This window comes from Eubalaena glacialis, chromosome 1, assembly GCF_028564815.1.
Source record: "Eubalaena glacialis isolate mEubGla1 chromosome 1, mEubGla1.1.hap2.+ XY, whole genome shotgun sequence".
Lineage (NCBI taxonomy): Eukaryota > Metazoa > Chordata > Mammalia > Artiodactyla > Balaenidae > Eubalaena > Eubalaena glacialis.
In genome coordinates, this window is record NC_083716.1 from 165,267,838 (window position 1) to 165,291,114 (window position 23,277).

The following is a 23,277-nucleotide window of genomic DNA, read 5'->3' on the forward strand; positions in this document are numbered from 1 at the left end:
TGCCTTTCAGGAGGCTTGGGGGCATTGTTATATCTGCATAGAATGGTCTGGAGAAAGCAAGCTGCTATTTAGCACGGGTAGAATTTTAGTAGGCAAACATTGCTTGCTGAAAGTGTGCCAATCTGAGGGAACATGTGAGAGGAACAGTGTGTGTGGGAAACAGCCCGTGTTTCAGTTGGGATCACCCAGGCTGTGCTGGGGAGGATATGAGAGGAGTGCAAAGGCAGGGCTGGGCCTGGGTTACCGGGGAAAGGCCTTTGGACTTTACTGAACAGGCCACTCTGAGACAGTGAAGAGCCTTCGTGATGAGGAAAGGATAGGCAATAAGGAAGAAGCAGGCACGGGGCTAAACTTTTAAGAGATCTAGAGACAAATAAAACAGAAAGGACGTAACTTGCTGGTGTAGTAGGATATGAATAAGGGAGGCAATATGTGCAAGAATTGTTTCTTCTTTCTTTTCTTTTTAAGATAGGAGCCATCTGAATATTTCTGTAGACTCAGAGGAGAACCTTAACATGCAAATAATAGAAGGCTGCATGTGGAACAAGCTCTCGGGAAAATACGAGGCTTGGGATATCAAAGATGTATCTTAGCTTTGGCAGGGCAAGAAGAGACATTTTTCAGAGACAGATACAAAGTGTAAAGATTCTAAGGCATAAAAGAGGGAGTCTGTGTGACTATGAAGAGCTATTCTTAAACACTCAAAAAGAAGTGAGATGTGCTACTTATGGATAGGAATAGGGACTTGGATGTAGAAAAGATTTAGAGAATGTGATAGGAATAGGGGTTGCTTTGCTCTGGTTAGAAAAGGATATGTGTGTGTGTGTGTGTGTGTGTGTGTCCCTATGTGTGTCTAATATTGCTCAGAGTTGGGGCAGAGAAAATACACGATAGGGTAGAATCCCAAATGGAGAACTGACTAGGTATCAATGACAGAAGGAGAAAATGAGAAAAGATTCCATGAAGGCAAGAAATTGTTTAAATGGAAACTTAGGACTGGTGGGGGGAGGTAAGGGAAGTTGGAAAGCCAGCTTCCCTCAAAGAGTTAGGACCGTGAGTGCAGTAGCAAAAAGGCAACTACTGATTAAGTGCCTTTTATTCCTTTTCTCCTTTTGAAAAGTCTCACCTATATTTGCTTTTGGGCATTTTTTAGATATCTTTTTTTTTTCTTTTTAAATTAATTAATTAATTTATTTATGGCTGTGTTGGGTCTTCATTTCTGTGGGAGGGCTTTCTCTAGTTGTGGCAAGCGGGGGCCACTCTTCATCACGGTGCGCGGGCCTCTCACTATCGCGGCCTCTCTTGTTGCGGAGCACAGGCTCCAGAGGCGCAGGCTCAGTAATTGTCGCTCACGGGCCTAGTCGCTCCGCGTCATGTGGGATCCTCCCAGACCAGGGCTCGAACCTGTGTCCCCTGCATTGGCAGGCAGATTCTCAACCACTGCGCCACCAGGGAAGCCCTATTTTTTAGATATCTTTTTAAAAACATAGATAAGATCATACTGTCGTCATTACTTCGCAGTGTGTTACTTTCAAATAATAGTATAGTTAATCAATCTTTACATGTATATGGTATTCATTGTTTTTCATGGCTGAAAAATTCATCCCAAAGACGTTCTTGTTAATGACTCTTTAGGTGGTTTCCAGTTTGTTGTTTTGTTTCATTCTGCTGTTTAACATAATACTACTTGTGAGTCAACTGCTGAACCAGCTCTGGGAATATAAAGACTAATAAGATGTGGCCTTGCCCTTGAGGAGCTTATAGTTTATTAATATTTGCTGAACAAACATTTTTCCTTTGGGCGGTAAAGAGTGTTACCTAGTACATTAGCAGACGATTGTGGGTGATGACAGTGATGATGATTTTGAAAAGATAAGAGTTTTCAGAGCCAGAATGTTGACAAGATTTTTAATACTTATAGTTAGTAACAGCTAAGAAAATGATGTACTTTCAATATCTCCTGGCATTTCAATTGCTGTCTTTTAAAATAATTGACTGACTGTCTTATTTGATGTATATGGAGTTACGATTGATAAAAAGGATGGATAAACCATAGTTTGTATTTCCTTTATTATGCTGGTAGCCCTCTGAGGGTAGCATTTATAATTAAAATGTATAGAGATGCTGAAGTTAATCTATATTTATCCTTTTACTACAATTTCTGATCATATCAGTAGCCCTCTGAAGTGTGAAATAATCATGGGCATTTGGTTAATGAATTGTGCATTGTTGCTGTTCATTCATGGAATTTGCTCTTTTATTATATTTGATGCTTCACTTAACAAATTTTGCTTTCTCTGCGTTTGATACGTTTTTACCAAATTATTCCTGACTGTATCCATTAATCTTTAGTCACATTTGACAAAAATAAATTACTGTGATCTTTTAAAGTTACCAGTAATAATTAGATTTTTCAGGACATCAAAGTTTTGGGGGAACTGCTAGATGTTAAAAGGCTCGTATAAAAATGTTTTCACAAGGTTTTTGATGAAATATTGTGCCCAAATGCAATTTTGGTAATGGATAAACAAAGACCATAGAAGGAAGAGAAAAAGTCATGAAGTTTTCATAATGAGCATTTATTTGCATTCTTACCATCTGCATTTTCTTGGGAATCAGTTTTTCATTTGTTTCATTTGGGAATATTATTTTATAAACATAATATGCACGGCTCTCCTCACGTTCTCCTGCAGGTCTCTAGGATCAATAGGAACTGCTTCTCTGTTTAACACCTCTGTGGTCAGTCCCCAGCCTCGAAGCACGATGATATAGGAGGCACTTTGCCCCCAAAAGACAGCTGGAATGAAGAGACTCTGATAAATATAGTCACTCCCTCAGGGGGCTTCAAGATGTTTTTTTCAGCTCTTTTTTGTTATTTTATGTGATTTACCTGTATGTATCAGGGGTCAACTAGTACAATTTTGGTTTAAAATCTTATTTATAAACTTAAACTTTATGGCTTCAAAATTCCAGAGAAGACTGCCTCTTGCTAGAAGAAAACATTAATTGTAGTTCTCTTGTTTAAAAATGTATATGTACTTCCAGTTTATGAATGGTGCCTGGCTAGTAATTCCTGAATTCTCACCACAGTTCCTTCGAGTCTAAGACAGTATAGCATAACGAGTAAGGACACAGGCTATGAAATGAGAACCAAGTGGGATCAGTCAGCTTCATCATTTACTAGGTCCATGACCTTCAATAAGTGTTCTAACCTTACAGAGAGCCTCAGGGTTCTCAGACATAACGGAGGATAACAACAACACTCTTCTGCATAAATAAAGGTTTGTGAAAAGGAGCAGGTGTGTGCATTTTTAATTGCATTAAAAACTGCAGAAAAGGGAGAGCCATGGAAGATAGTGCATTTTGGGAATTACAGATCTCCACCCCCTTCTACCACTGCCCCTCTCCCACCATGAGGGTAGAGAAAATCCTATTTCAGGACAGTAGAATTGCAGCAGATGAAAGTTTGCTACTTACTGGACACTGCTAATTAGACTAGGTTGCAGATTGCTACTAAAATTAATCTGGAAATTTGATGTAATTTAGTGATTACATTATAGTGACTGTCTTTGGCAGGAGTAGGGTGGGGAGGATTAGAGAAACTGTGCCAAAGTTATCTGGAAAAATCAGCCTTTGAGATTTACTAGATTGATTTTGAAAAAGAATAATGATAAAGGAGATAGAGCTCTATCAATATCGAAGTGTATTCTAAAGCTACTTTAATTAAAATAGTTTGCTAAAGGAACGGAGAGATAAGCGGAACAAAAGTAAGAGGCTAGAAATAGATCTGAATACATAAAATTTAGGATATGGTAAAAGCATTTCATATTTGTCATTATTGGTTATTTAATAAGCGACGTTGAAGTATCCAGTTTCCCAAATTTATATTTGTATTTATATATATTATGTATATTTATATTCTGTTTATCATGCTCTCTGTGGGTCAAGGATTTAACAATAAAACACCACAAACCTATTAGAAGAAAGTATATGGAAATTTTAAAAAATGGAGTAAGAAAGGTGTTTTTAAGCATGACATCAATAAAGTCATTTTCCTTTTGGCAAATCCTGTTAAATTTGATTTCATAAAAATTGAAATTTATCTATGGCAGAAATATAATAAACACCTGTGAAATTGGAAAAATAACAGACAGGATTTGTTTCATATTGTTTTCAACTTTTCTATATCATTTTGTTTTAGTATGTCTATGATAAAACACAAGTAGCTGGATTCTTCTATTTTTTTTTAATGCTTGATAGATAGAATCTGTCTTTCAACAGGTGAGTTTGGTCCATCTCCATTTATTTGGATGCCATGTGCTTTTATTTTGTATTTTTTACCTTACATCTTTTTTTTACTTTGCTCCATTTCCTTCTTCCTTTCCTCCATATTAAATCAGCTTTGTATCACTCTCTGTTTCCATACATTAAACTCTATAGATACAGTTGCTGCCTCCTTCAAGTCCCATCAGAGACTTTTCTTAAAACCAAATCGAGGCTCCTGCCCTGTGTTGATCTTGGCCAGCCAGCTGGTGGTTCCCTGGCCCAGGTACTGCTCTCCAGGCTGGGTCCATCTTCCTGCCTCCTGGGCATGTCCCAGCAGATAGTCCACAGCCCCAGACAGTGGTCAGCAGAAGCTTTTCCACCCTTCTTCAATCCCTGGATTCCAGCACTGGTCTGTCTTCTTCACCTCTCCCTATCTCTTGCCCTTCAGGAACTGAAATCTTGGTTACCTTTGCCTGTTTCTAGACCCAGATTCCACCAAGACAGAGGCTTTGGGCCTAACTGCTCTGAGTTTCTGCTACATTTCTGGTCCATGAGGTGTTTATTTATTTTTTATTTATTTTTTATTTTTTTAATGCTATTCTTGTCTGCTTACATTCTTTTTTTTTATGTATGTATGTATGTATGTATGTATGTATGTATGGCTGTGTTGGGTCTTCGTTTCTGTGCGAGGGCTTTCTCCAGTTGTGGCAAGCGGGGGCCACTCTTCATTGCGGTGCGGGGGCCACTCTTCATCGCGGTGTGGGGGCCACTCTTCATCACGGTGCGCGGGCCTCTCACTATCGCGGCCTCTCGTTGCCGAGCACAGGCTCCAGATGCGCAGGCTCAGTAATTGTGGCTCACGGGCCGAGTTGCTCCGTGGCACGTGGGATCCTCCCAGACCAGGGCTCGAACCCGCGTTCCCCGCATTGGCAGGCAGATTCTCAACCACTGCGCCACCAGGGAAGCCCAGGTGTTTATTTTTGAATCAACCATGCCTTAAAATATATGTATGTATGTGTGTACATATATATATATAAATGTAAAAAATATATATATATATATATATATAATTTTCTCTGTGTTTGGAGAGGAAGAGTTTAAAGCTGAACTCGCAGTGCCATATTGGTCAAAATTTTACCTGTAAGCAATATTTGTAATAGCAAAAAGAGTGCGGTATGGTTTAATAAATTGGGTCCATTCAGTTATTCAGAGAGGTTTATAAGTATTTACAGGGATAATGGCTAAAATGTATTGTAAATTGAAAAACAAGTTGTGACGAATGAGTTTGTTAATTGTATTTGTTTTTGAAGCAAAAAAGTACACAGGTTTATAAGCATAAAAAGTTTCTGGTAGAATATATGGGAAATTTATAATAGTTAAGATTGGTTATGTCTGGAGTGTATTATTCTTCTTTTCATCATTTTATATTGTTTGGATATTCCTTCTCTCTTTGAATACTGGCTGTTTTTATTATAAAATAATAAAAATTAAAATAGTGAAAAAGTAAATAGTAAAATAGTAAAAAGAGAAAGCAACAACAGCAACTTCCTTATTCCCCTGAAACTCTATTACTATAATTAGTGTTATGGCTTAACACATTTTCGTGCCTCCATAATCATGTGTGAACTTAAGGGACTCAAAGTATGTTAATGATATGTTCTAACTTAGCATAGTATCCCCATAAATGGTTTATATGTTTCTAATAGAAAAATAGATAGGTATAATAACCAATCCACTATTATATACTTCTGTAAAATGTTAACATTCACTGTTAGAAAATACTAGGCTTAAAGCATAGAATCCTGATCATGAGAATTAATAAGCCAGGATTGCTTTGCAGCTTTACAGGAGTGTTATTTTTTAGAGAAATTGGTACTAATGTACAGAGTGTCTAAACTTTTTGATTTGTGTGTTATTACCTGGGTGCCTCTGGTAGTTATTTCATAGCTATTACTCTGCCCTTTCTATTTAAAAATAGTTAAATAATGCCACATCTGAAAATTTATTATAATGAAATAAAGATGCAGAGAGTTTAAATGAAAATATAATCTTGCAGTACTGTGATAGTGAAGGTAGGAAATAACCCAAATGTTCAAAAACAGGGAATTGAATAAATAAATCATTGTAAACATTTAACGTATTACTATTCACACGTTAAAAGTGAAATTATAGAAAAATATGTATTGACATGGAGAGATGTTTACAATAAATACTGTTAAATGAAAAAAATGGAATGTATCATATGATCCTATTTTGGTAAAAATGTGCATATGTGATTACATACATGCACAGAAAATGTGAACATTTAAACACCCAAATGTCAACTGTGGTTATCTCTGAGTAGTGTGATTACAGGAGGGTTTTATTTTGTTCTCTTTACTTCTCTGCATTTATTATATTGAGCGTGTTTGCATGCATAATAAGATAATCAGTAAAAGGTATTAAAATATGCTTCTGTTCTATTTCATGTTGTAAAAGTTAAATGTCGTACCATTCCTCCCCTTAGATGGTAATTATCCCTCTGTATTCATCCAACTGTCTTTTTTTTTTTTTAAATTAATTTATTTATTAATTTATTTTTGGCTGTGTTGGGTCTTCGTTTCTGTGCTAGGGCTTTCTCTAGTTGTGGCAAGTGGGGGCCACTCTTCATCGCGGTGCGCGGGCCTCTCACTATCGCGGCCTCTCTTGTTGTGGAGCACAGGCTCCAGACGCGCAGGCTCAGTCAGTAGTTGTGGCTCACGGGCCTAGTTGCTCCGCGGCATGTGGGATCTTCCCAGACCAGGGCTCGAACCCGTGTCCCCTGCATTAGCAGGCAGATTCTCAACCACTGCGCCACCAGGGAAGCCCTATCCAACTGTCTTGATCCATGAATTGGTTTAGTTGGAAGTGCCTGGTAGCTAGACATTCTCACTCAGGACAGAAAAGGCAAGTCTGTGAAGAGCTGTATTTCGTTCACATCCCTGACCCCACCCAAAAGATACAACTTTAACTTCAGCGATGGGCTGAGTATGACTGAAAGGTCGATTTCAAGTTGACTTTCTTCTTCTGCTATAACTAATCTTGTTCTTCCACCAAAGAATTTCAGAGTAATCTCACTCCAAATATTAATACTTTACCACTGCAGTGAAATTCATGAGAATAACTACTAAAAGCAATCAATTATAAAAACAAAAAATCGAATAATCATACCACTCCCAAATGTTCTGGTTCATCTCAGCAGTGATAGAACATATTGCTTTCCATAAAAAGTAACTTCTGAAAAGAAAAGAAACAAGCAAAAGCTATTCCTTATAAAATCTTGAACAAGTTTAGTGAATTATCATAAATGTACAGAGGCCAGCCCTTCACTGGTGGGCATGTGGGGAGATCATTCTTTCCACTCTGAGGAAAGATCTTCCCCAGTGCCTCACATCTAGCTAGGCACAGTTGCTGGAAGCCTGGATGCATTATTTTTGGTCTCCTTCAAATTTAATTATTTTACCTAAGATGCAAAATGTTAACATTGAATGTCACTTAAAATACTGTTCAAAGACAAATATCATATGATATTGCCTATATGTGGAATCTAAAAAAAATGGTAAAAATGAACTTATTTACAAAACAGAAAGAGAGTCACAGATGTAGAAAACAAACTTATGGTTACCAGGTGGGAAAGGGATGGGGGAGGGAGACTGGTAATTGGGAGACTGAGATTGACATATACACACTACTATATATAAAATAGATAACTAATAAGGACCTACTATATAGCACAGAGAACTCTACTCAATACTCTGTAAGGGAGTGCAGAGTACTCTATGGAAAAGAATCTAAAAAAGAGTGGATATATGTGTATCTATAACTGATTTACTTTGCTGTACACCTGAAACTAACACAACATTGTAAATCAGCTACACTCCAATAAAAATTTTAAAAAAATACTGTTCACTCTCTTTGAGAAGATAAACAGTGCTCTCTCTTCACTTCCTTGCTTTATACTGAAAAAAAAAAAAAACTAAACTCTTATTTTCAGACTGGAGGTGGAAAAAAGTTTGGATTTTTGAGAGGTGAAACAGGAAGGAACATCTTAGGTAACGGAATCATGCAAGATCATTATAAGGCTTTAAACAATTTCATTGTCTTTGCTGTAGTCGGTTAATCAGTTAAGGGAAAAGCGGTTGTAACTTCTAATAATGTCTTGATTTTGCATTACTTTCCTCCTTCCTCATTCCATTGTTCTCATCCAACAAAAATGAGAAATCCAGAACGTTTAGCATAAAAGCAGTTGAAATTTTTAAAATGTTTTCTTTTTAAGGTTTCAAAAACTTTTGGTAATACTTTTAGGTTACATGGTACTTTAATATATCAATTTAGCTATAAATTTAGAGACTAAATTTTTATTTTTTATTTTGCTCTGGAAGGAGCAGTATCATTTCTCTTCAGAAATTCTGGTGGGTAGCTTGACGATATGACACTGGAAATAATGGGACAAGAAAAGACAGCCTGGTTTGACAGAGAAGCCCATTTTAACTTTTGTTGGTATTCACTAAGGTTTTTCACATAAGTACATGTGAATAACTTTTTTAAATGTCCAATTCTTGCAAAAGCAGTTTTGAGGCTTTAAAGTGTTAGCTGTCACTTAAATATCCTGAAATATCCTCCTGAGATGGCTTGCTAATTCCTAGAGTAGTTCCCTGCCTCACACTGTGTCAGTTTGGGAAAGAAAAAAAAAATCCATCCTGATAACACACACCCATAAAATTCTCTCTTCCTATCACTCTCCAATTACCGTCTTCTGCCTTCTGAGGCTAGACTCTTTATCGCCCCCCTCATGCTGTGTGGTTCCCCTAGAAGGTCTCCCCACACTGCAGCCCCTGAGTGACAAGCAGACCCTAAATAAGCTGGGCCATTTCAGTCATTTGCCTTCTCTTGCTTAAGCTGATCTTTGCCAGTGATAATTCCCTTGCTCCTCCCCTCCACCCATCTGAACACATCCGCCTCTGTTGACTCAGCCTTTCTCCAAGACCCCATCCCCAGATGCAATTAAAATAACTACCTTGGCTGCAGTTATTGTTCACACAGGGAATTGTATCATCGATAAACTACCCCCCAAATTTTGTGACTTCAAACAAGAACATTCATTCCCACACAGTGTCGGCGGGTCAGGAATCTGGGCCCTAGCATGGGCCCTCTGGCTCTCAGTCTCTCACCAGGTGCAGTGCTTCCTAGCAACTCACATGGAGGTTGGCAGGATTCAGATCCTCAGAAGTTACTGGACTGAGGCCTCAGTTCCTTGTGACCTGTTGACCAGGGGCTCTGTTGGTTCCTTGACTCAGAACAAGACAGGTTGCTTTATCCAGGAGGAAGTCACAGTCTCTTGTAACCTAACCACGGAAGTGGCCTGCCACCATCGTGGCTGTATTCTGTTGGTTAGAAGCAAGGCACTAGCTAAGCCCACACTCCAGGGTAGAGGATTACATACTAGGAAGTGGGGCTAACTGGGGACTAAGGCATCTTCTCCCACAGCCTGTGGGTACCTTTGGGTAGGTAGGAGCCATAGGCTGGATGGGAAAACTGCGTATCCTCTCTGTTTTATGTCCCTGCCTCGAATGGTGTGGGCATCTTAATGCCATGACTGATTCCAAGACTGAAAGGGAGGTGTGTTCTAAATAATTCAGCTCTTAAATGCCATTTGAAAGTCAACTTCCTCATCTGATCTTCAACTGAAGAAAAATGGTATATTTTAGTACTGGAAGAAGAACTCTCTGTGTTGGACTTGCTAAGAAAAGGTAATAGAGCTCACCAAGACAGTGCATTGTAAGAGAGATTGCAAATGTAATCTCGACTAAGCAATTTGGGGTTTATATCCTGAATTTAATGTTTGACCCACTTTAGGATAAAGAGTCCTCTGCATTTTCAAATGCAACACCTATGAAACTTTGCTTCATTTTGTTCATTTGCCTCTCTTTGGGTTGGGAGCTACTTGACAGCTTGGTCTATGTCTATTTCATTTCTAACACCAGCACTTTACCTGGCACTTAGGCTCTCAAAAAATATGCACTAATATGATATATTTTTCTGTGTGTTTAATACATCCTGTACTAAATTTACTAAGCATTGCTAGAGTTTTCATAGTTGAGAATTTTACAGATCTTCTTCTGGCATAAATGCTTAAAAAGAGTGACCTGGGTCTATGATATCTGTAATTTCTGTGTTATTTTGCTAGTTCATTAGAGCATTAGCAGTTTTTGCCCTTGAATCAAAGTTCTCTACTTTTCTCTCCACAGTTTCCAAATATTTTGTCCTTTTGAGTCAAGGGAAATGCCCTGATTTTATGATGACATTTGGGTACGATATTTAAACTGTTAGAAGTTATAAAAACGACCCTTTGGTATTAAATGTAATAAATGGCTCTGAATTGAATACATGCACAAGTTCTCTTATATGAGCTTTGTGAGCCCAAACTGCTCCAGTTACATATTCTCATTGTAATTGGATTCTATGACATTCTCTCATCCCCCAAGAGTATGGCAGGCCATGAAAATTTCTTCTGGCTTGGTGCTGATGTGTACTTTGGGTCCTTTGAAATTTTGGATTTCATATCTAACTAGTGTATGGAACTCGTAGCACTGTTGGTCCTCCCATTCCTGAAGAGGCAGGGGTGTCTCTGCAAGAAAACAAAACCAAACCAAACTTATTTCATTCCTAAGAGATTTATTGCAACCCTCAAAGAAAGCCAGGTTGGGAGGGATGATTTCTAGAACTGACTTGTCTTTGTTCAGCCTCACCTTTACCAAGAATATTGTCTTTTCTCTACTCATGGATACTCTGTACTGGGTTCATTTGTCCTGGCTTGTGTTTTTCTTTGTAATTCTACAATATTGTGCTTGCATGTCTTCAGTTAGACTATAAACTCCTCAGCATCAGAGGTTATTCTCTTCTTTCTTCTTCTGTTTCGATGTCTTTGATCTCTTTTCCCATGTGATACCCACTTTCACACCACTCCAGAAATAGGAACCGGCACGTAGAGGGCTAGTCTAGATTCACGGTCGATGCATCAGAGTTGACTGGAGTTGAGAGGCTGGCACACGTCTGGACTCTTGTAGCGAGGGATGAATGTGAGTTCCGGAAGGCATCGGTAACAATACTGAGTTAACTCTACATGGTTAAAGATGGGTGCCAGACTCCCCTTCGACCCTCGAAACACACCAGTGTAAGTTACTGCCAATGAAAATTGCACTGTAATATTTTCTAGCTGTGATTCATTCACAGTTTAATACGCTTCTAGTTCTGGTTTGACTTTTCCCCCAGGAAGAGACTAAAATCTCTTCATTATAATATAGACAGTGTACTGCCCTTGGAATACAAATTGATCCATGTTCAGAGTAATTTTTCTTGTGACTGTCTCTACCCTGGAGAAGTGCCTTTAATGAATTACATACAAATTGTGTAATTTAAGGAGTTAATTTGGTTTTCTGGTTACACAGGACTAAAAGCAGCCCTTGTAGAAAGAGATGATTTCTCATCAGGCACCAGCAGCAGGAGCACTAAATTGATCCATGGTGGTGTGAGGTATCTTCAGAAGGCTCTCATGAGGCTGGATATTGAGCAGGTAACTGTGTATGCTAGTTGTTAAACAAAAATGGCGGCTGTGCTTTTTTCTACCCAATTAAATCAGTTCAGTTTTTTTTTTTTTTTATGGCTTTTAATATTCCTTCCTATTGGAAATACCTATTTAGTGTATTCTGCTGGAGTGTCTTTCAGGAGAGGTGTGCCAGTTTTTTTTTCCTGTAGCATTATGTTTATGGGTTAATCAGGGGTTTTTTCTACACAGGCATGTCAAAGTAGCAGATTTACAAAATCCCTTTTGGATGGGTTACTTTTAACAATTGTGATTTTTTTTTTTTTTTTTTCCCCCACCAATGGCCACCAAATTGCTACTTCCCAAGCAGTTTCAAGGGAACTGTGTTGTAATACATGAGGAATATTAAACTGATCCTCTTAACTGCAGATGCAATCATACTGCATATTGTCACTGACATATTCTTAAGGAAAAGATGATCTGAGTCATGCTTTTTTTTTTATGTCACACTCTGTTGTGTCCAGTCTGCCACCATTTGAAAACTGCCAAGGCAGTGTGGAAGATGACATTTCCCAGAGGAGTTAAAAAAAAAAAAAAAAAATCAACTGAACTCCCTATCTGCTTTTCGTACATGAAAAACACAGCAGCACTTACTTGACATTGTCAGTTTTGAATCTGTCCCCTTTTCTTATGTGTCTGTTTAGCATCACAATGGATGTGAAGAAAAGAGCATGGGGTTTAGAATCAGATGACTTGTGATGTGTTTCAGCTTATTTATTTAATTTCTATGAGCCTCAGTTTTCTTATTTGTAAAATTAGTATTATGATAGTAATGCTGGGTCTTCAGAGAGACGTAATGAGGACTAAAGACAAAAGCTTTTTAATGATAGTCTGTAAAATACTGTGCAACTCTTAAGTATCATCTCTGCTTGAGCTAATGGAGGCAAGAAGGAAACGTTTAACATGAATCTGAACAATCTGTTATCTCTTATATGAGAAAATATAATGGGGGACTGAGAAAAGGGACAATACAGAGAATGCAAGATAAATTATTACAATAATCTTGTAACTCAAGTCAGGAAAATATCTTACACCTGGGAACTCTGACAGCATGTTTTTCTCCTATGCAAATACAGTTAAGGTTTCTAAAAAATCTTTCAGGTTGACAGCATGATGTATTATTAGAAATTTGATTAGGAGGGAGCTATCCTTGCTCAGAGGTAGAGAGGTTTCTGTGTATCAATCAGTTGGCAGGGTGTCTATTTGCCATTTGAAAATATTATGATCTGTTACTGCCAAACTAATTTTCTCTGTTTTGCTTTTCAGTACAGGATGGTAAAAGAAGCCCTTCATGAGCGTGCCAACCTACTAGAAATTGCTCCCCATTTATCAGCTCCGTTGCCTATAATGCTCCCAATTTACAAGTAAGCCCTTTTGGTATCATCTGTGTACTCTTTGCTTATCTGAGGTCAATAGAACACAGTTTTAATGGAAATAGTTCCTCAATGTGTATTTCTTAATGTAGTTTTAATTAGTCCTAATCTTTAATCCTTTTAAAATATTTTCCTTTGTTGCATTTTAAAAAGTGTGACTTTTCCTATATTACTCTCTGCTGACCCACCTCTAAGGGCTAGCTCTTGAAGGCAAAGGAGGTTGTGTTCTGCACTTACAATTAGTAGTTTTTTACTCCAGTTTCTGAGAGTATATACAGGAGCAACTACATTTGCACTGGGGAACATAAGAGGGTCATTTGCAGACTAAAATGCAGAGCCAGAAAGAATCCTGCTGCAAAATCTGAACTGACATATATCAACTCCAAACCCTAAGCCATTTTGTGTCATTTTAAATTTCTGAGTTAACCAAAACTGAAATTTGGTTTGGAGGTATCAAATAATCAAAAATTATTAAACCCAATTTTCTGAATGTTGTTAGAGCTATCCATCAAGTTGACGTAAGATGGAATACAGGTGCTAGGAAATACAGAATTATGTAACTCTGCTAGCTGCATGAGTCTTGTGGGGCCTGGAAGCAGATTTTATAATTTTTGTCTATATTTTGTCATAGATTGCTTAGGACATCTTAAGCCAATGATTCTCTACCCTGGGTGTACATTAGAGTCACTCTGATCTTGGCCCTAGTCTAGTTAAATTGATCCCTAGAAACAGGAGGCCCAGGCATCTATATTTATTTTTGATGCTCCCCAGAAAATCTAATATGCAGTCAGGTCCAGAACCACTGCCTTAGAGATGATTCATTTACTTTTATAATTCAGCTGCTGGGCTGGGGTCAGAACAGGCAGGCACTTCTCTTGTTTCTTCTGCAGGACACTTCTAGGTATACTTTGCTTTTCTTAATAAAAAGTGTCTTGTATCTTAAAGTGACATTCTATAATGTTATACTCTGTTTCTAAAGAAACCTTTTCCCCTATTTATGCTGTAGGTGGTGGCAGTTACCTTACTACTGGGTAGGAATCAAGCTGTATGATCTGGTTGCTGGAAGTAATTGCCTGAAAAGCAGTTATGTCCTCAGCAAATCAAGAGCCCTTGAGCATTTCCCAATGCTCCAGAAGGATAAACTGGTAGGAGCAATTGTCTACTATGATGGTATGTGATTTTTTTTTTTTTACAAGATACTTTTCTCCCACTCGTGACCCTTAGAGCATATTCTTAACGAGACAGTTTTGCATCCTAATTAATGTTAATCTTACACAACACACAAACATACATGCACACACTCCACATAGTGTTTTGCTTTTAATATTGCTTGTTTTTGCATATTCCTTTTCTTCTTGGATTTCGACTTTGTATCTCATGGTTGGTTTGGTCCATTTTCCATCATTGTGTATTTGGACACCACCTTCGTGCCATTTAATTTGTTATGTTTGCCAGTGAACACTTGCCTTATGAATATATTATAATGTTGAAAGCAGCTGAGGATCTGTTAGGTTTTCTAGATGAAACCTCTATTTTCAAGGGGTTATAAACCTAGAGAAAAATGCCCCCTGGGCTGAAATTGACATGTTTGTATTTTGCACAGGACACAATTCTTGAACATATAATTTATGTGAGAAGGTAGATGAACATTGCATCTGTTAAACCAGTTCCTCAGTTTTTAATGCTTCTTTTATTGTTGTTAGATGTTTTCTAACAGTGACATTAGTACCCATTTGCCACGTGTTCAGTGTTCATTCTTTGTGTTTGTGTGTGTGTGTGGACAATACAATTTTGTACACTTTTATTTGAAGGAACTAACCACTTAATATATCTCCAGATGGACCACAGTACAATGCAAAACAACACAGGAAAAGCCATTTGTGAAGTTTTACTATAGTTTTAAAGGGTGAATGGAATTTGAAAGTAGTCCAAGGATGTCTATTTATAAAGAAATAGCTGGACACAGATAATTATACATGGTCAAAAAGTCTTAGAAATTTTGTGGCACAAAGGCCCTATAGGGTCAGTGAGGTTTTTTTACCCCTACTGTGTGATCTTTTGTATTTAGTGTTAGATGTCTGAACTCTTAACATGAAGAAATGTTTTTGTTTTTTTGTTTTTCCAGGAGACTTTGATATTTATACTTCATAACATGGGATATCCTTAAGGCTACCCCTACCTTTTTTTCTTGTTCGCAGTGTTAGGTTTCTGAATCAATTTAGCTGTCTTTCAGGCTTTCATGTATGAATGCAAAATGTGTACATGCAGATGGGGCAATGGGGACAAACTCAAGAAGATGTGTTAGGAGCAACAATATTAGAAAAATGCTAAGGGTCTTAGACAAACATTAAAAGCTAGAAAATTCACAGTTTACAGTGCCTTCCAGCATCTAAACACCACGGGGTAGGGGGCACTTAACTACTTTTTTGGTGCCCCTGATTGAGCCTACATGTTAAGGGACAATCTTAACTGTGAATATTCTTTCTCTGCTTCAGACCCTTAATGTTAATCCACTGTAGTTTGTTGGGTGATTATATTAAAGAGGTTTTTGATCCAGGAGGAATAAGAAGGCATTCTGCAAATGGCCCCCTGCCCATCCTGACATGAAACTGTTTGTGCCCTTTGCCTCTTAGTTTGAATCCCTCCCTTGCAAACTGTCTCAAGAACTTGGCCATTTTCTCTACCATGTGATATATTGAACACGAACTACTTTTATTTGTTACTTTTATTTTTTAGCTTGTGCATATCTGAACCTCCTTGAGAGGAATATTAGTGGATGTCATATCTGAATTTGTGCCATCTATGTTATGTTGGTTTGATATTGTTATGAATTATAGATTCTTAACAATTCTACATGGAGAAACCAAGGGAAATCTATGTCATATACTGCAGGAGAAACACTATCCTATTAGAATCAAGAGGAAGAAGAATTTCTTTTATCTAGAATTGGCTTTTATAGTTTGTTACAGGTTGCAAAATTATGAGTTTAGCAAAGATTATTGAAAAGTTAAAAATTATTATTTAAAATAATTTCAAATTGATATTCGAAAATTGATTGTGAAACCCAAGTCTTGGAAAAGTAAAAATAATTCTAGTCACTGGAAATAATTTCTTTTTTAATCTTGTTCTGAAATGATGCAGGTCCAACTATGTCATGCCTGAGGCAAGACAAAACAACAATGTGAAACAGTGTAGTTCTATGGTTTCACAGCTGTATTCACAGATAGGGCAACTCTTGTTAAAGCTAATGGTGTGATGAGCAAATTAAATACCAATATAGAAATAAGGTAGAAAGGAGCATATAGTAAAGGAATTAAATGTAATAAATGTGTGCTCAGAGAAAGGAAGCGATGACTAACCCTTCAACCAGAAAAATAACATTATTATCCTGCTACCAAAGTATTTCAGAGAGGAAAAAATACTTCCTAAGCATATACCATTACAATTGAAGTCTAAACATTGTAATTTATAGGATAAACATTTCTTAACAACAGCAACAGAAACAAAATACTCTTCTTCTTAAATAATCATTATGAGAATGTAGTAACAGTCTCCCAAATGATTTCAAAATGCATTTGGGCTACGCGAAATAACATTTTTAACTTAAAAAAATAATTTATTGAGGTGAAATTTACATAACATAGATTTAACCATTTTAAAGTGAACAGAAATAATAATTTTTATAATTCCCACCTTGGGAGAATCTTGATCGTAATGAAAAAGTGGCACAAGTAACTAAATGAGCTTTTAAAATCTACAAGAAATTTTGCCAATTAACAACTCTCATGAGTTATCCATCACACAGTTACTTCAGTACCAGTGAAAAATGAAAAATAATGGCGTGAAAATATAGTCAGACAGACTACTAAACATCACCATTAACGTGGAGGGACCAGTGACTGAGACCATCTTTAAGATTCTTTCAAAACTGAGATGTTAGGTCTGTAAGATATTCCCTCTGAAGTACAAAATGTACAAAGGTCAAAAATTTTTTCTTAATTATTCATGCAAACAGTTTATGCTAAAAAAATAGTGATGATCATTGCATAGGATTAAGGCAAAGTCTTTTCCTCCACAAAAGTCCACAAAGGGAATAAGATAAATTCCACATACATTTTTTTTTCTTTTTATCTTTTTTTTAATTGAAGGATAGTTTACATATAACATTATGTTGGTTTCGGGTGTACAACATAATGATTCAATATTTGTGTATATTGCCAAATGATCACCACAATAAGTCTAGTTAACATCTATCACCATACATCATTACAAACTTTTTTTTTCATATGATGAGGGTTTTTAAGATTTCTTAGCAACTTTCAAATATACCATACAGTATTATTAGCTATAGTCACTATGCTGTACATTACATCCCCAGGACTTATTTATCTTATAACTAGAAGTTTATGTCTTTGACCACATACCTTTAAATGTAGTAATTATAATGGCACTTCTGTGCTTGGCATAGGTACGATCCATTGCCATATTTTGTTCAACTCTGAGAAACAAACTCACATATGTGGAGGAATAACTACCATCTTTTTCAGTATAGACAAAGTAAATGTCAAATTTCTCAGTAAGATCCATTTGAAGTGAAAGTTGGGATAGGAAGTGACATACTAGGTTATTTTTTCTTTTTATATTCTGTTAGAGAAAGCAATATAGTCGCCTCACTGGTTTTCTGCCTGAGACATGTCCTAGTGTTTCCTCTCTGCTCCTCTCCATATCCTACCAGAGATCCACCAGCTGGACCCTGTCTGTGGCCATTACCACCGATCAGGGGGTTTCCACGTAGAGAGTGTCGTGACTGGTGCAATTCTTCCACGTCAGCAAAAAGTATTTAAGGCACGACAGGCTCGGATGACTTGGCAGGCTGTGAGGTTATGTGAGCCAGCTGTGGAGGGCGAGCCAGTTTCCTCAGAAACTTACTGCGTCTTCCTCTGTCAACTTTACTTCAATCTCCCTGCTCCCAGAGAAGATCTTTGGTGCCATTCTAGTTGGACTTCAGTCATCCAATCCAGTGCACAGAAAATGAGATATAATTAAAAATCATTAAATATTTAAAACCATTAGATACCACCATTAAGCTTCTGTAAGATGAAACTGGAGAACAAAATTACAGCTTTAAATTCTTCCTTCTGAGAGTCCAGGCGGTGACAGAGAGAGATGTCTGTTATTTCATACCCGATGATGCCCTTAAGTATTCCTTATGCACATATGAAAATAGCAACCTACGAGAAATTACATTGGCTTTCCTAGTGTAAATAGAAGTTGGTTACAGCCATGTTTCAAAGGGGGAATTAAAGCCCAGGTTTCACTAGAATATTCATGTTTACTCCAACCTAAAACTCACAGCATACAAATAGATGAATTCAGCTCAGCTCGTGAGAGAGCAAAGCCAATCTAATCTCTGGCTCCCCTGAGGTAAATGCAGCTCATGGTCCTGCCCCCGCCCCCCACAACCTCAGCTATAATCCCTGGCTCCTGGAGGTAAAAATGCACTGAAGTGAGGAAAATTCTGCAGCAGGATATAATGATCCAAAATGACAGGGACAATAATGACAATGAATTTCATGTCTCCCAGTCATGAGCTGGAGATGCTTGACTAGGCTGACTTATACAATTAAATTGTTACAGGTACAGCAGGAGATGCAGTTAGCTGTGAGCTTTGGGGAATGAGGCCTCTGGCAAAAGGCATATTGTGGAATCCAGACTCTTTTGTTAGGAACAAACTATTATTCCTCTAGGCATGCACCCGCAATCGTATACGTCAATAAAAGAAAGCCTGGGTTAAAGACAAGTCTTTTAAGGTGTTGATTTTATCTACTTTGAAAGCTTAAAAAAAATCAATTACCCAATAACACAAAGGTGATTTTTTTTTTTTTTTTTTTTTTAGTCTTATGTTTTCATTTTTGTTTTTCCATTGAGTTCTTGGAACATAAGTCAAATCTAAAGATGGTGACTTTAATCCTCATTTACATTATTTGCAAACACAATTGTTGAACTATAATTGAGTGTTATCTACTTTAAATCTGGACAGACACATTAATTTCTTCAGAACAGAAATAGACTGAATACATAACTGAATAGTGTGGATTTACAAACAAAACAGCAGTGCCATTATACAAGTTTGTCTCTGTGCTTCTTAATGCAGTTCTTGTGAGGTTGTTATGGTGATTCTAAAGTGGTTGTGTGAGCAGCCTCCTGGGTTGCACAAGACCATCCACTGGGGGTAGGAAGAAAATATTAGAACTTTTCCTTAGACCTGTTTCTAGCAAATTCCTTAGAAATGTCTGTTTTTACATATGGTTTAAACGTCTATAAGTACAATAGTACAGGTAAGTAATTTATAAATAAATAACCATATTGGAGTTATATGCTGACATTTACTCTACTTCTGTAATACTCAACTTGATTTTTCTTTTTTGAGCCACTGGGTTAGTAATTTATCATCATTTTAAGTCTATGTCCCAGAGAAACTCTTATTGTGGCAACCAGGAGATATGTACAAAAAGTTTATTGCAGCACTGGGAATAACTTCAAAAAGGGAAATAATTCAAATATCTATCAAGAGACGAATAAGTAACCTATAGTACATTCTCATAATGGAGTAAAATAGAGCATTGAAAGTGAATGAACTAAGCTAAGCTGAACTCATCCTGAGTTCAGTCTTAGAAAAGATATGTTGAAAGTGGCATGATAACTTGTCTCACAGTTGTAAGCATCAGAGTCATACTTGAAAACTGCTTTCCAGAGTACCATAGTGTAGTGGAAGCAGTCAATAATATGGAAGTAGATGATTTAGGATTGCAAACTTTATTGAGTTTTGAGCCACATTACACATCTATGAATTTAGGCTTATAATGTTTTGCTCATGAAGTGTTTTGAGCTTCAAATGAATAATAAATGTAAAATAACTTTATAAGTATAAAATTATTTAAATTTTAATTGTTTTATTTGGGTCAATTTTAAGCATATTGTATCGACCATCAGACTTCAACTTTTCACAGAAATGTTTTAAAGAGAAGCATCGGTTCCACAAATGTCCCTTGTATATTTAAAATTTTCAGATTCTTCCAAAAAATTTGCAAAACATTCTCAGGAAAAAGGAAAATATTGTGCATACAAACATGCTTCACATAAGTATATAATCTTTGAAATTTAAGGGTTAAAGAGCACATTTTAAAAGAACTTCCTCTAGAATTATCCACTTCTTAGACATTGATTTAAAACCTATTTGTTTTAATATTTTCCCTGTCCATATGCAGTTTTACACTTATAAATTAAGTGAATAATTTTTATCTTGATTTCCTACTGTCAGCTTTTCCATTGTATTTCTCCTCTTGTTTTCTGTGAGTTACATAAATGAAACTGACATTATTGCTCATATAGCAGGCATATATTTCACCCCCGAATGCTGCCTTTTTGCTATTCAGTGTATCTGGATACCAACGAATGCTAAATGAAGTTTGACATGTACCCCTAAGAAACAAAACTTATAAATTGTGGCTTCAAAGGAAACCTTGAATAAATAGGACACATTTGTGTCCATCCAGGCTAACATCCAACATATGCTTTAGCTTCCTGATGATGAGACAGGGCAAAATAGCCTCTAGGAAAGTTTGCAGTTGTTTATTGCTCACTTGACCAGCATGTATTAAATACCAGGCTTTTATTCTCTTATAATTAGGGTTTTTTTTTAAGAAAATCAAAAGCACACAAAAGTAGATTTGATCAGGTGTAGTGTATGAAATAGTAATTCACATTGTACTCTGCATATAAAAGCTTAAAAACAGTGCTAAAATTCACCAGTAGAAGGGTATGTAGCATATATGGTGTTTGAACAAATAGTTCTGGTGGGTTCACAGTAAGATACTTACCTCTTGTTGCTCAGTTGACCCTTTTTAAAAAGATGCAGGATCAAAGGCAAAAGCAAGCGTATCAAAAATCTCCATGCCCTCTTTCCTCCAGTTTATGCCTTCATCCAAAAAATCTTTATGGAATTTCCATTTTCTAAGCACTGTGCCTGGTATTAGGGCCAAATGCATTAAGGACAGAGTTCTTAGCTTTCAGGTTTTGAGAGAGTTCACTGCATATATTCCAAATATTGGGCCAAACACGTGATCCTTACTATGAATAATGTTTTGCATTTGTGTAGCAGAGTATGGTTTTCAAAACATTTTTTTCCCAAAAATTGTCTTAGTTGATCGAACTCAGCATATACACTGGAATGAGATATCATGATCCCTATTTCCCAGGAGAAGGGGAAGCAAAGTTAAATATCTAGATCAATATTTTGGACATGTGGGGATGTGAAAGTAATTTTTTTCCTTGGCTAAAAAAGAAAAACTTTACCAAATAAAGATTATAACATCATGGCTTCTTTCAGCTAGCATTAGGTTTTATGTCCATTATATGCTTTAACAAAAAATAGCCAAATATTGATAGTTCAACAAAGTATATGCATTTTTACTAAGACATATGCAGAAGTAATGAGAATAATAAAATGAACTTCCAGTTTCAACACATAAACTCATGGCTTAATTTCATCTATACTCCTATTTGATACCCTCCAGCCCCCAAATAACAAATATTTCATCCATGGATATTTTGGTCTGTCTCTTTAAAGTTAAGAATTTTCTTTAAAATACAACCACACTTAAAATGTTTAACAATAATTCCTTAATGCCAAATACCTGGTCATGATCACATGTCACCTATAGTGTCATTACCTTAATTTGCTCCTGATTAAAAAATAAACCCATAAAACAAACAAAATCCTAGTTAAGGTTTATATATACCAATTCATTCTTTTTATAATAGGTTTCCCATCCCTTCCCTTGTTTCCTCATGGTTTTGTTTAACAGTTCCCCTGTATTTCCTGCACATGTTAGGCTTGTCCCATTAATCTGTTGCTGCAAAAGAAACAACACCCACACTTAGTGGCTTAAAACATCAATGGACTCTCAGAGTTTTGAGGATGGATGGGGTTAGCTGGGTGTTTCTCCCCTGGGATCCCTCCTATGGTTGCAGTGAGTTGGTGGCTGAAGCTGGAGTCTTCTGAAAGCTTTCTTACCTACATGTCTGGCTCCTGGGCTGAGAAGGCTGGAATAGCTGGGGGCTGGTCCTGCATCTCTCTCTCACTGTGGCTTTTCCATACAGCTGGGTTGGACTTTTACATAGACTTCTTATGTGGTGCCTGGCGTACCCCAATGAGTACCAAGAGACCAAGTCTCAAATGCAAGGCTTCTTCTGACCTAGCCTTGAAAGTCACACAATGTCATTTCTACCACATTCTGTTAATTAAAGTGAATCACAGGGGCATCCCAGATTTAAGAGACAGGACATTACAAAAGCAAGAAAAATAGGAAGCATAGTTTATTGGAAGGGGAGGAGGTGGGACATCTTCAGTGATAAGTTACAAGGAGGCTGGATCAAATTGTTTTGTCAAAAATATTTTATAGGTGGTGGTGTGAATTTCCATCACAAGTCTTCTTGCCTCTTTATTTTTAATCAGTCATAATTATTGCCTAGATCAATTTCAGTATGTCATTAGAGGTTAAGAGGTTAAAATGGTACTTTTCTAACTCTGCCATTCCAACTTCATTTATTAGTTGGAATAGTTATAATTTCCCTGTATCGACTCTTTGCCTACCTTGAGGTACATTTTTGTATAAAATTTCTGGATAAATGCTTGATTCTTTCCATTTATATGCTAGTTTTCAATAATAATGAGTTTTCTGTTATCCTCCAAATGTGATGAGATTTTTTTTGATTATCAGTTAAACTCATGATTTTAAATATATTTGATATGTGTCAGTCTATTAGAGTTACTGATGTTCAAACTGCTCTTTTCTGGCCCATGGGCACCTTCTCAAGTTGGTTCCTGAGCCTTTTTGATAAGCTGTTAATGGTCTACGATGACTTCTGTGCTATCTGCTATGACAAGATATTCTAGGTTAGTCTTGTAACTTTCCTGACCTAGACCTGGAAGCAGCCATTTCTCCAATAAGCTTT

General features: G+C 36.9%; 1 protein-coding gene across 4 annotated transcripts in view; it reads left to right on the plus strand.

The window, feature by feature from the left end:
• GPD2 (glycerol-3-phosphate dehydrogenase 2) overlaps positions 1–23,277 on the plus strand; it is a 136,153-nt gene that overhangs the window by 57,753 nt on the left and 55,123 nt on the right. For all 4 annotated transcript variants that reach the window (XM_061200333.1, XM_061200351.1, XM_061200341.1 and 1 more), the window contains exons 4-6: positions 11,733–11,857; positions 13,154–13,251; positions 14,267–14,430. In XM_061200333.1, the coding sequence (XP_061056316.1) occupies positions 11,733–11,857; positions 13,154–13,251; positions 14,267–14,430 (387 nt within the window). The remainder of the gene's footprint in view (positions 1–11,732; positions 11,858–13,153; positions 13,252–14,266; positions 14,431–23,277) is intronic.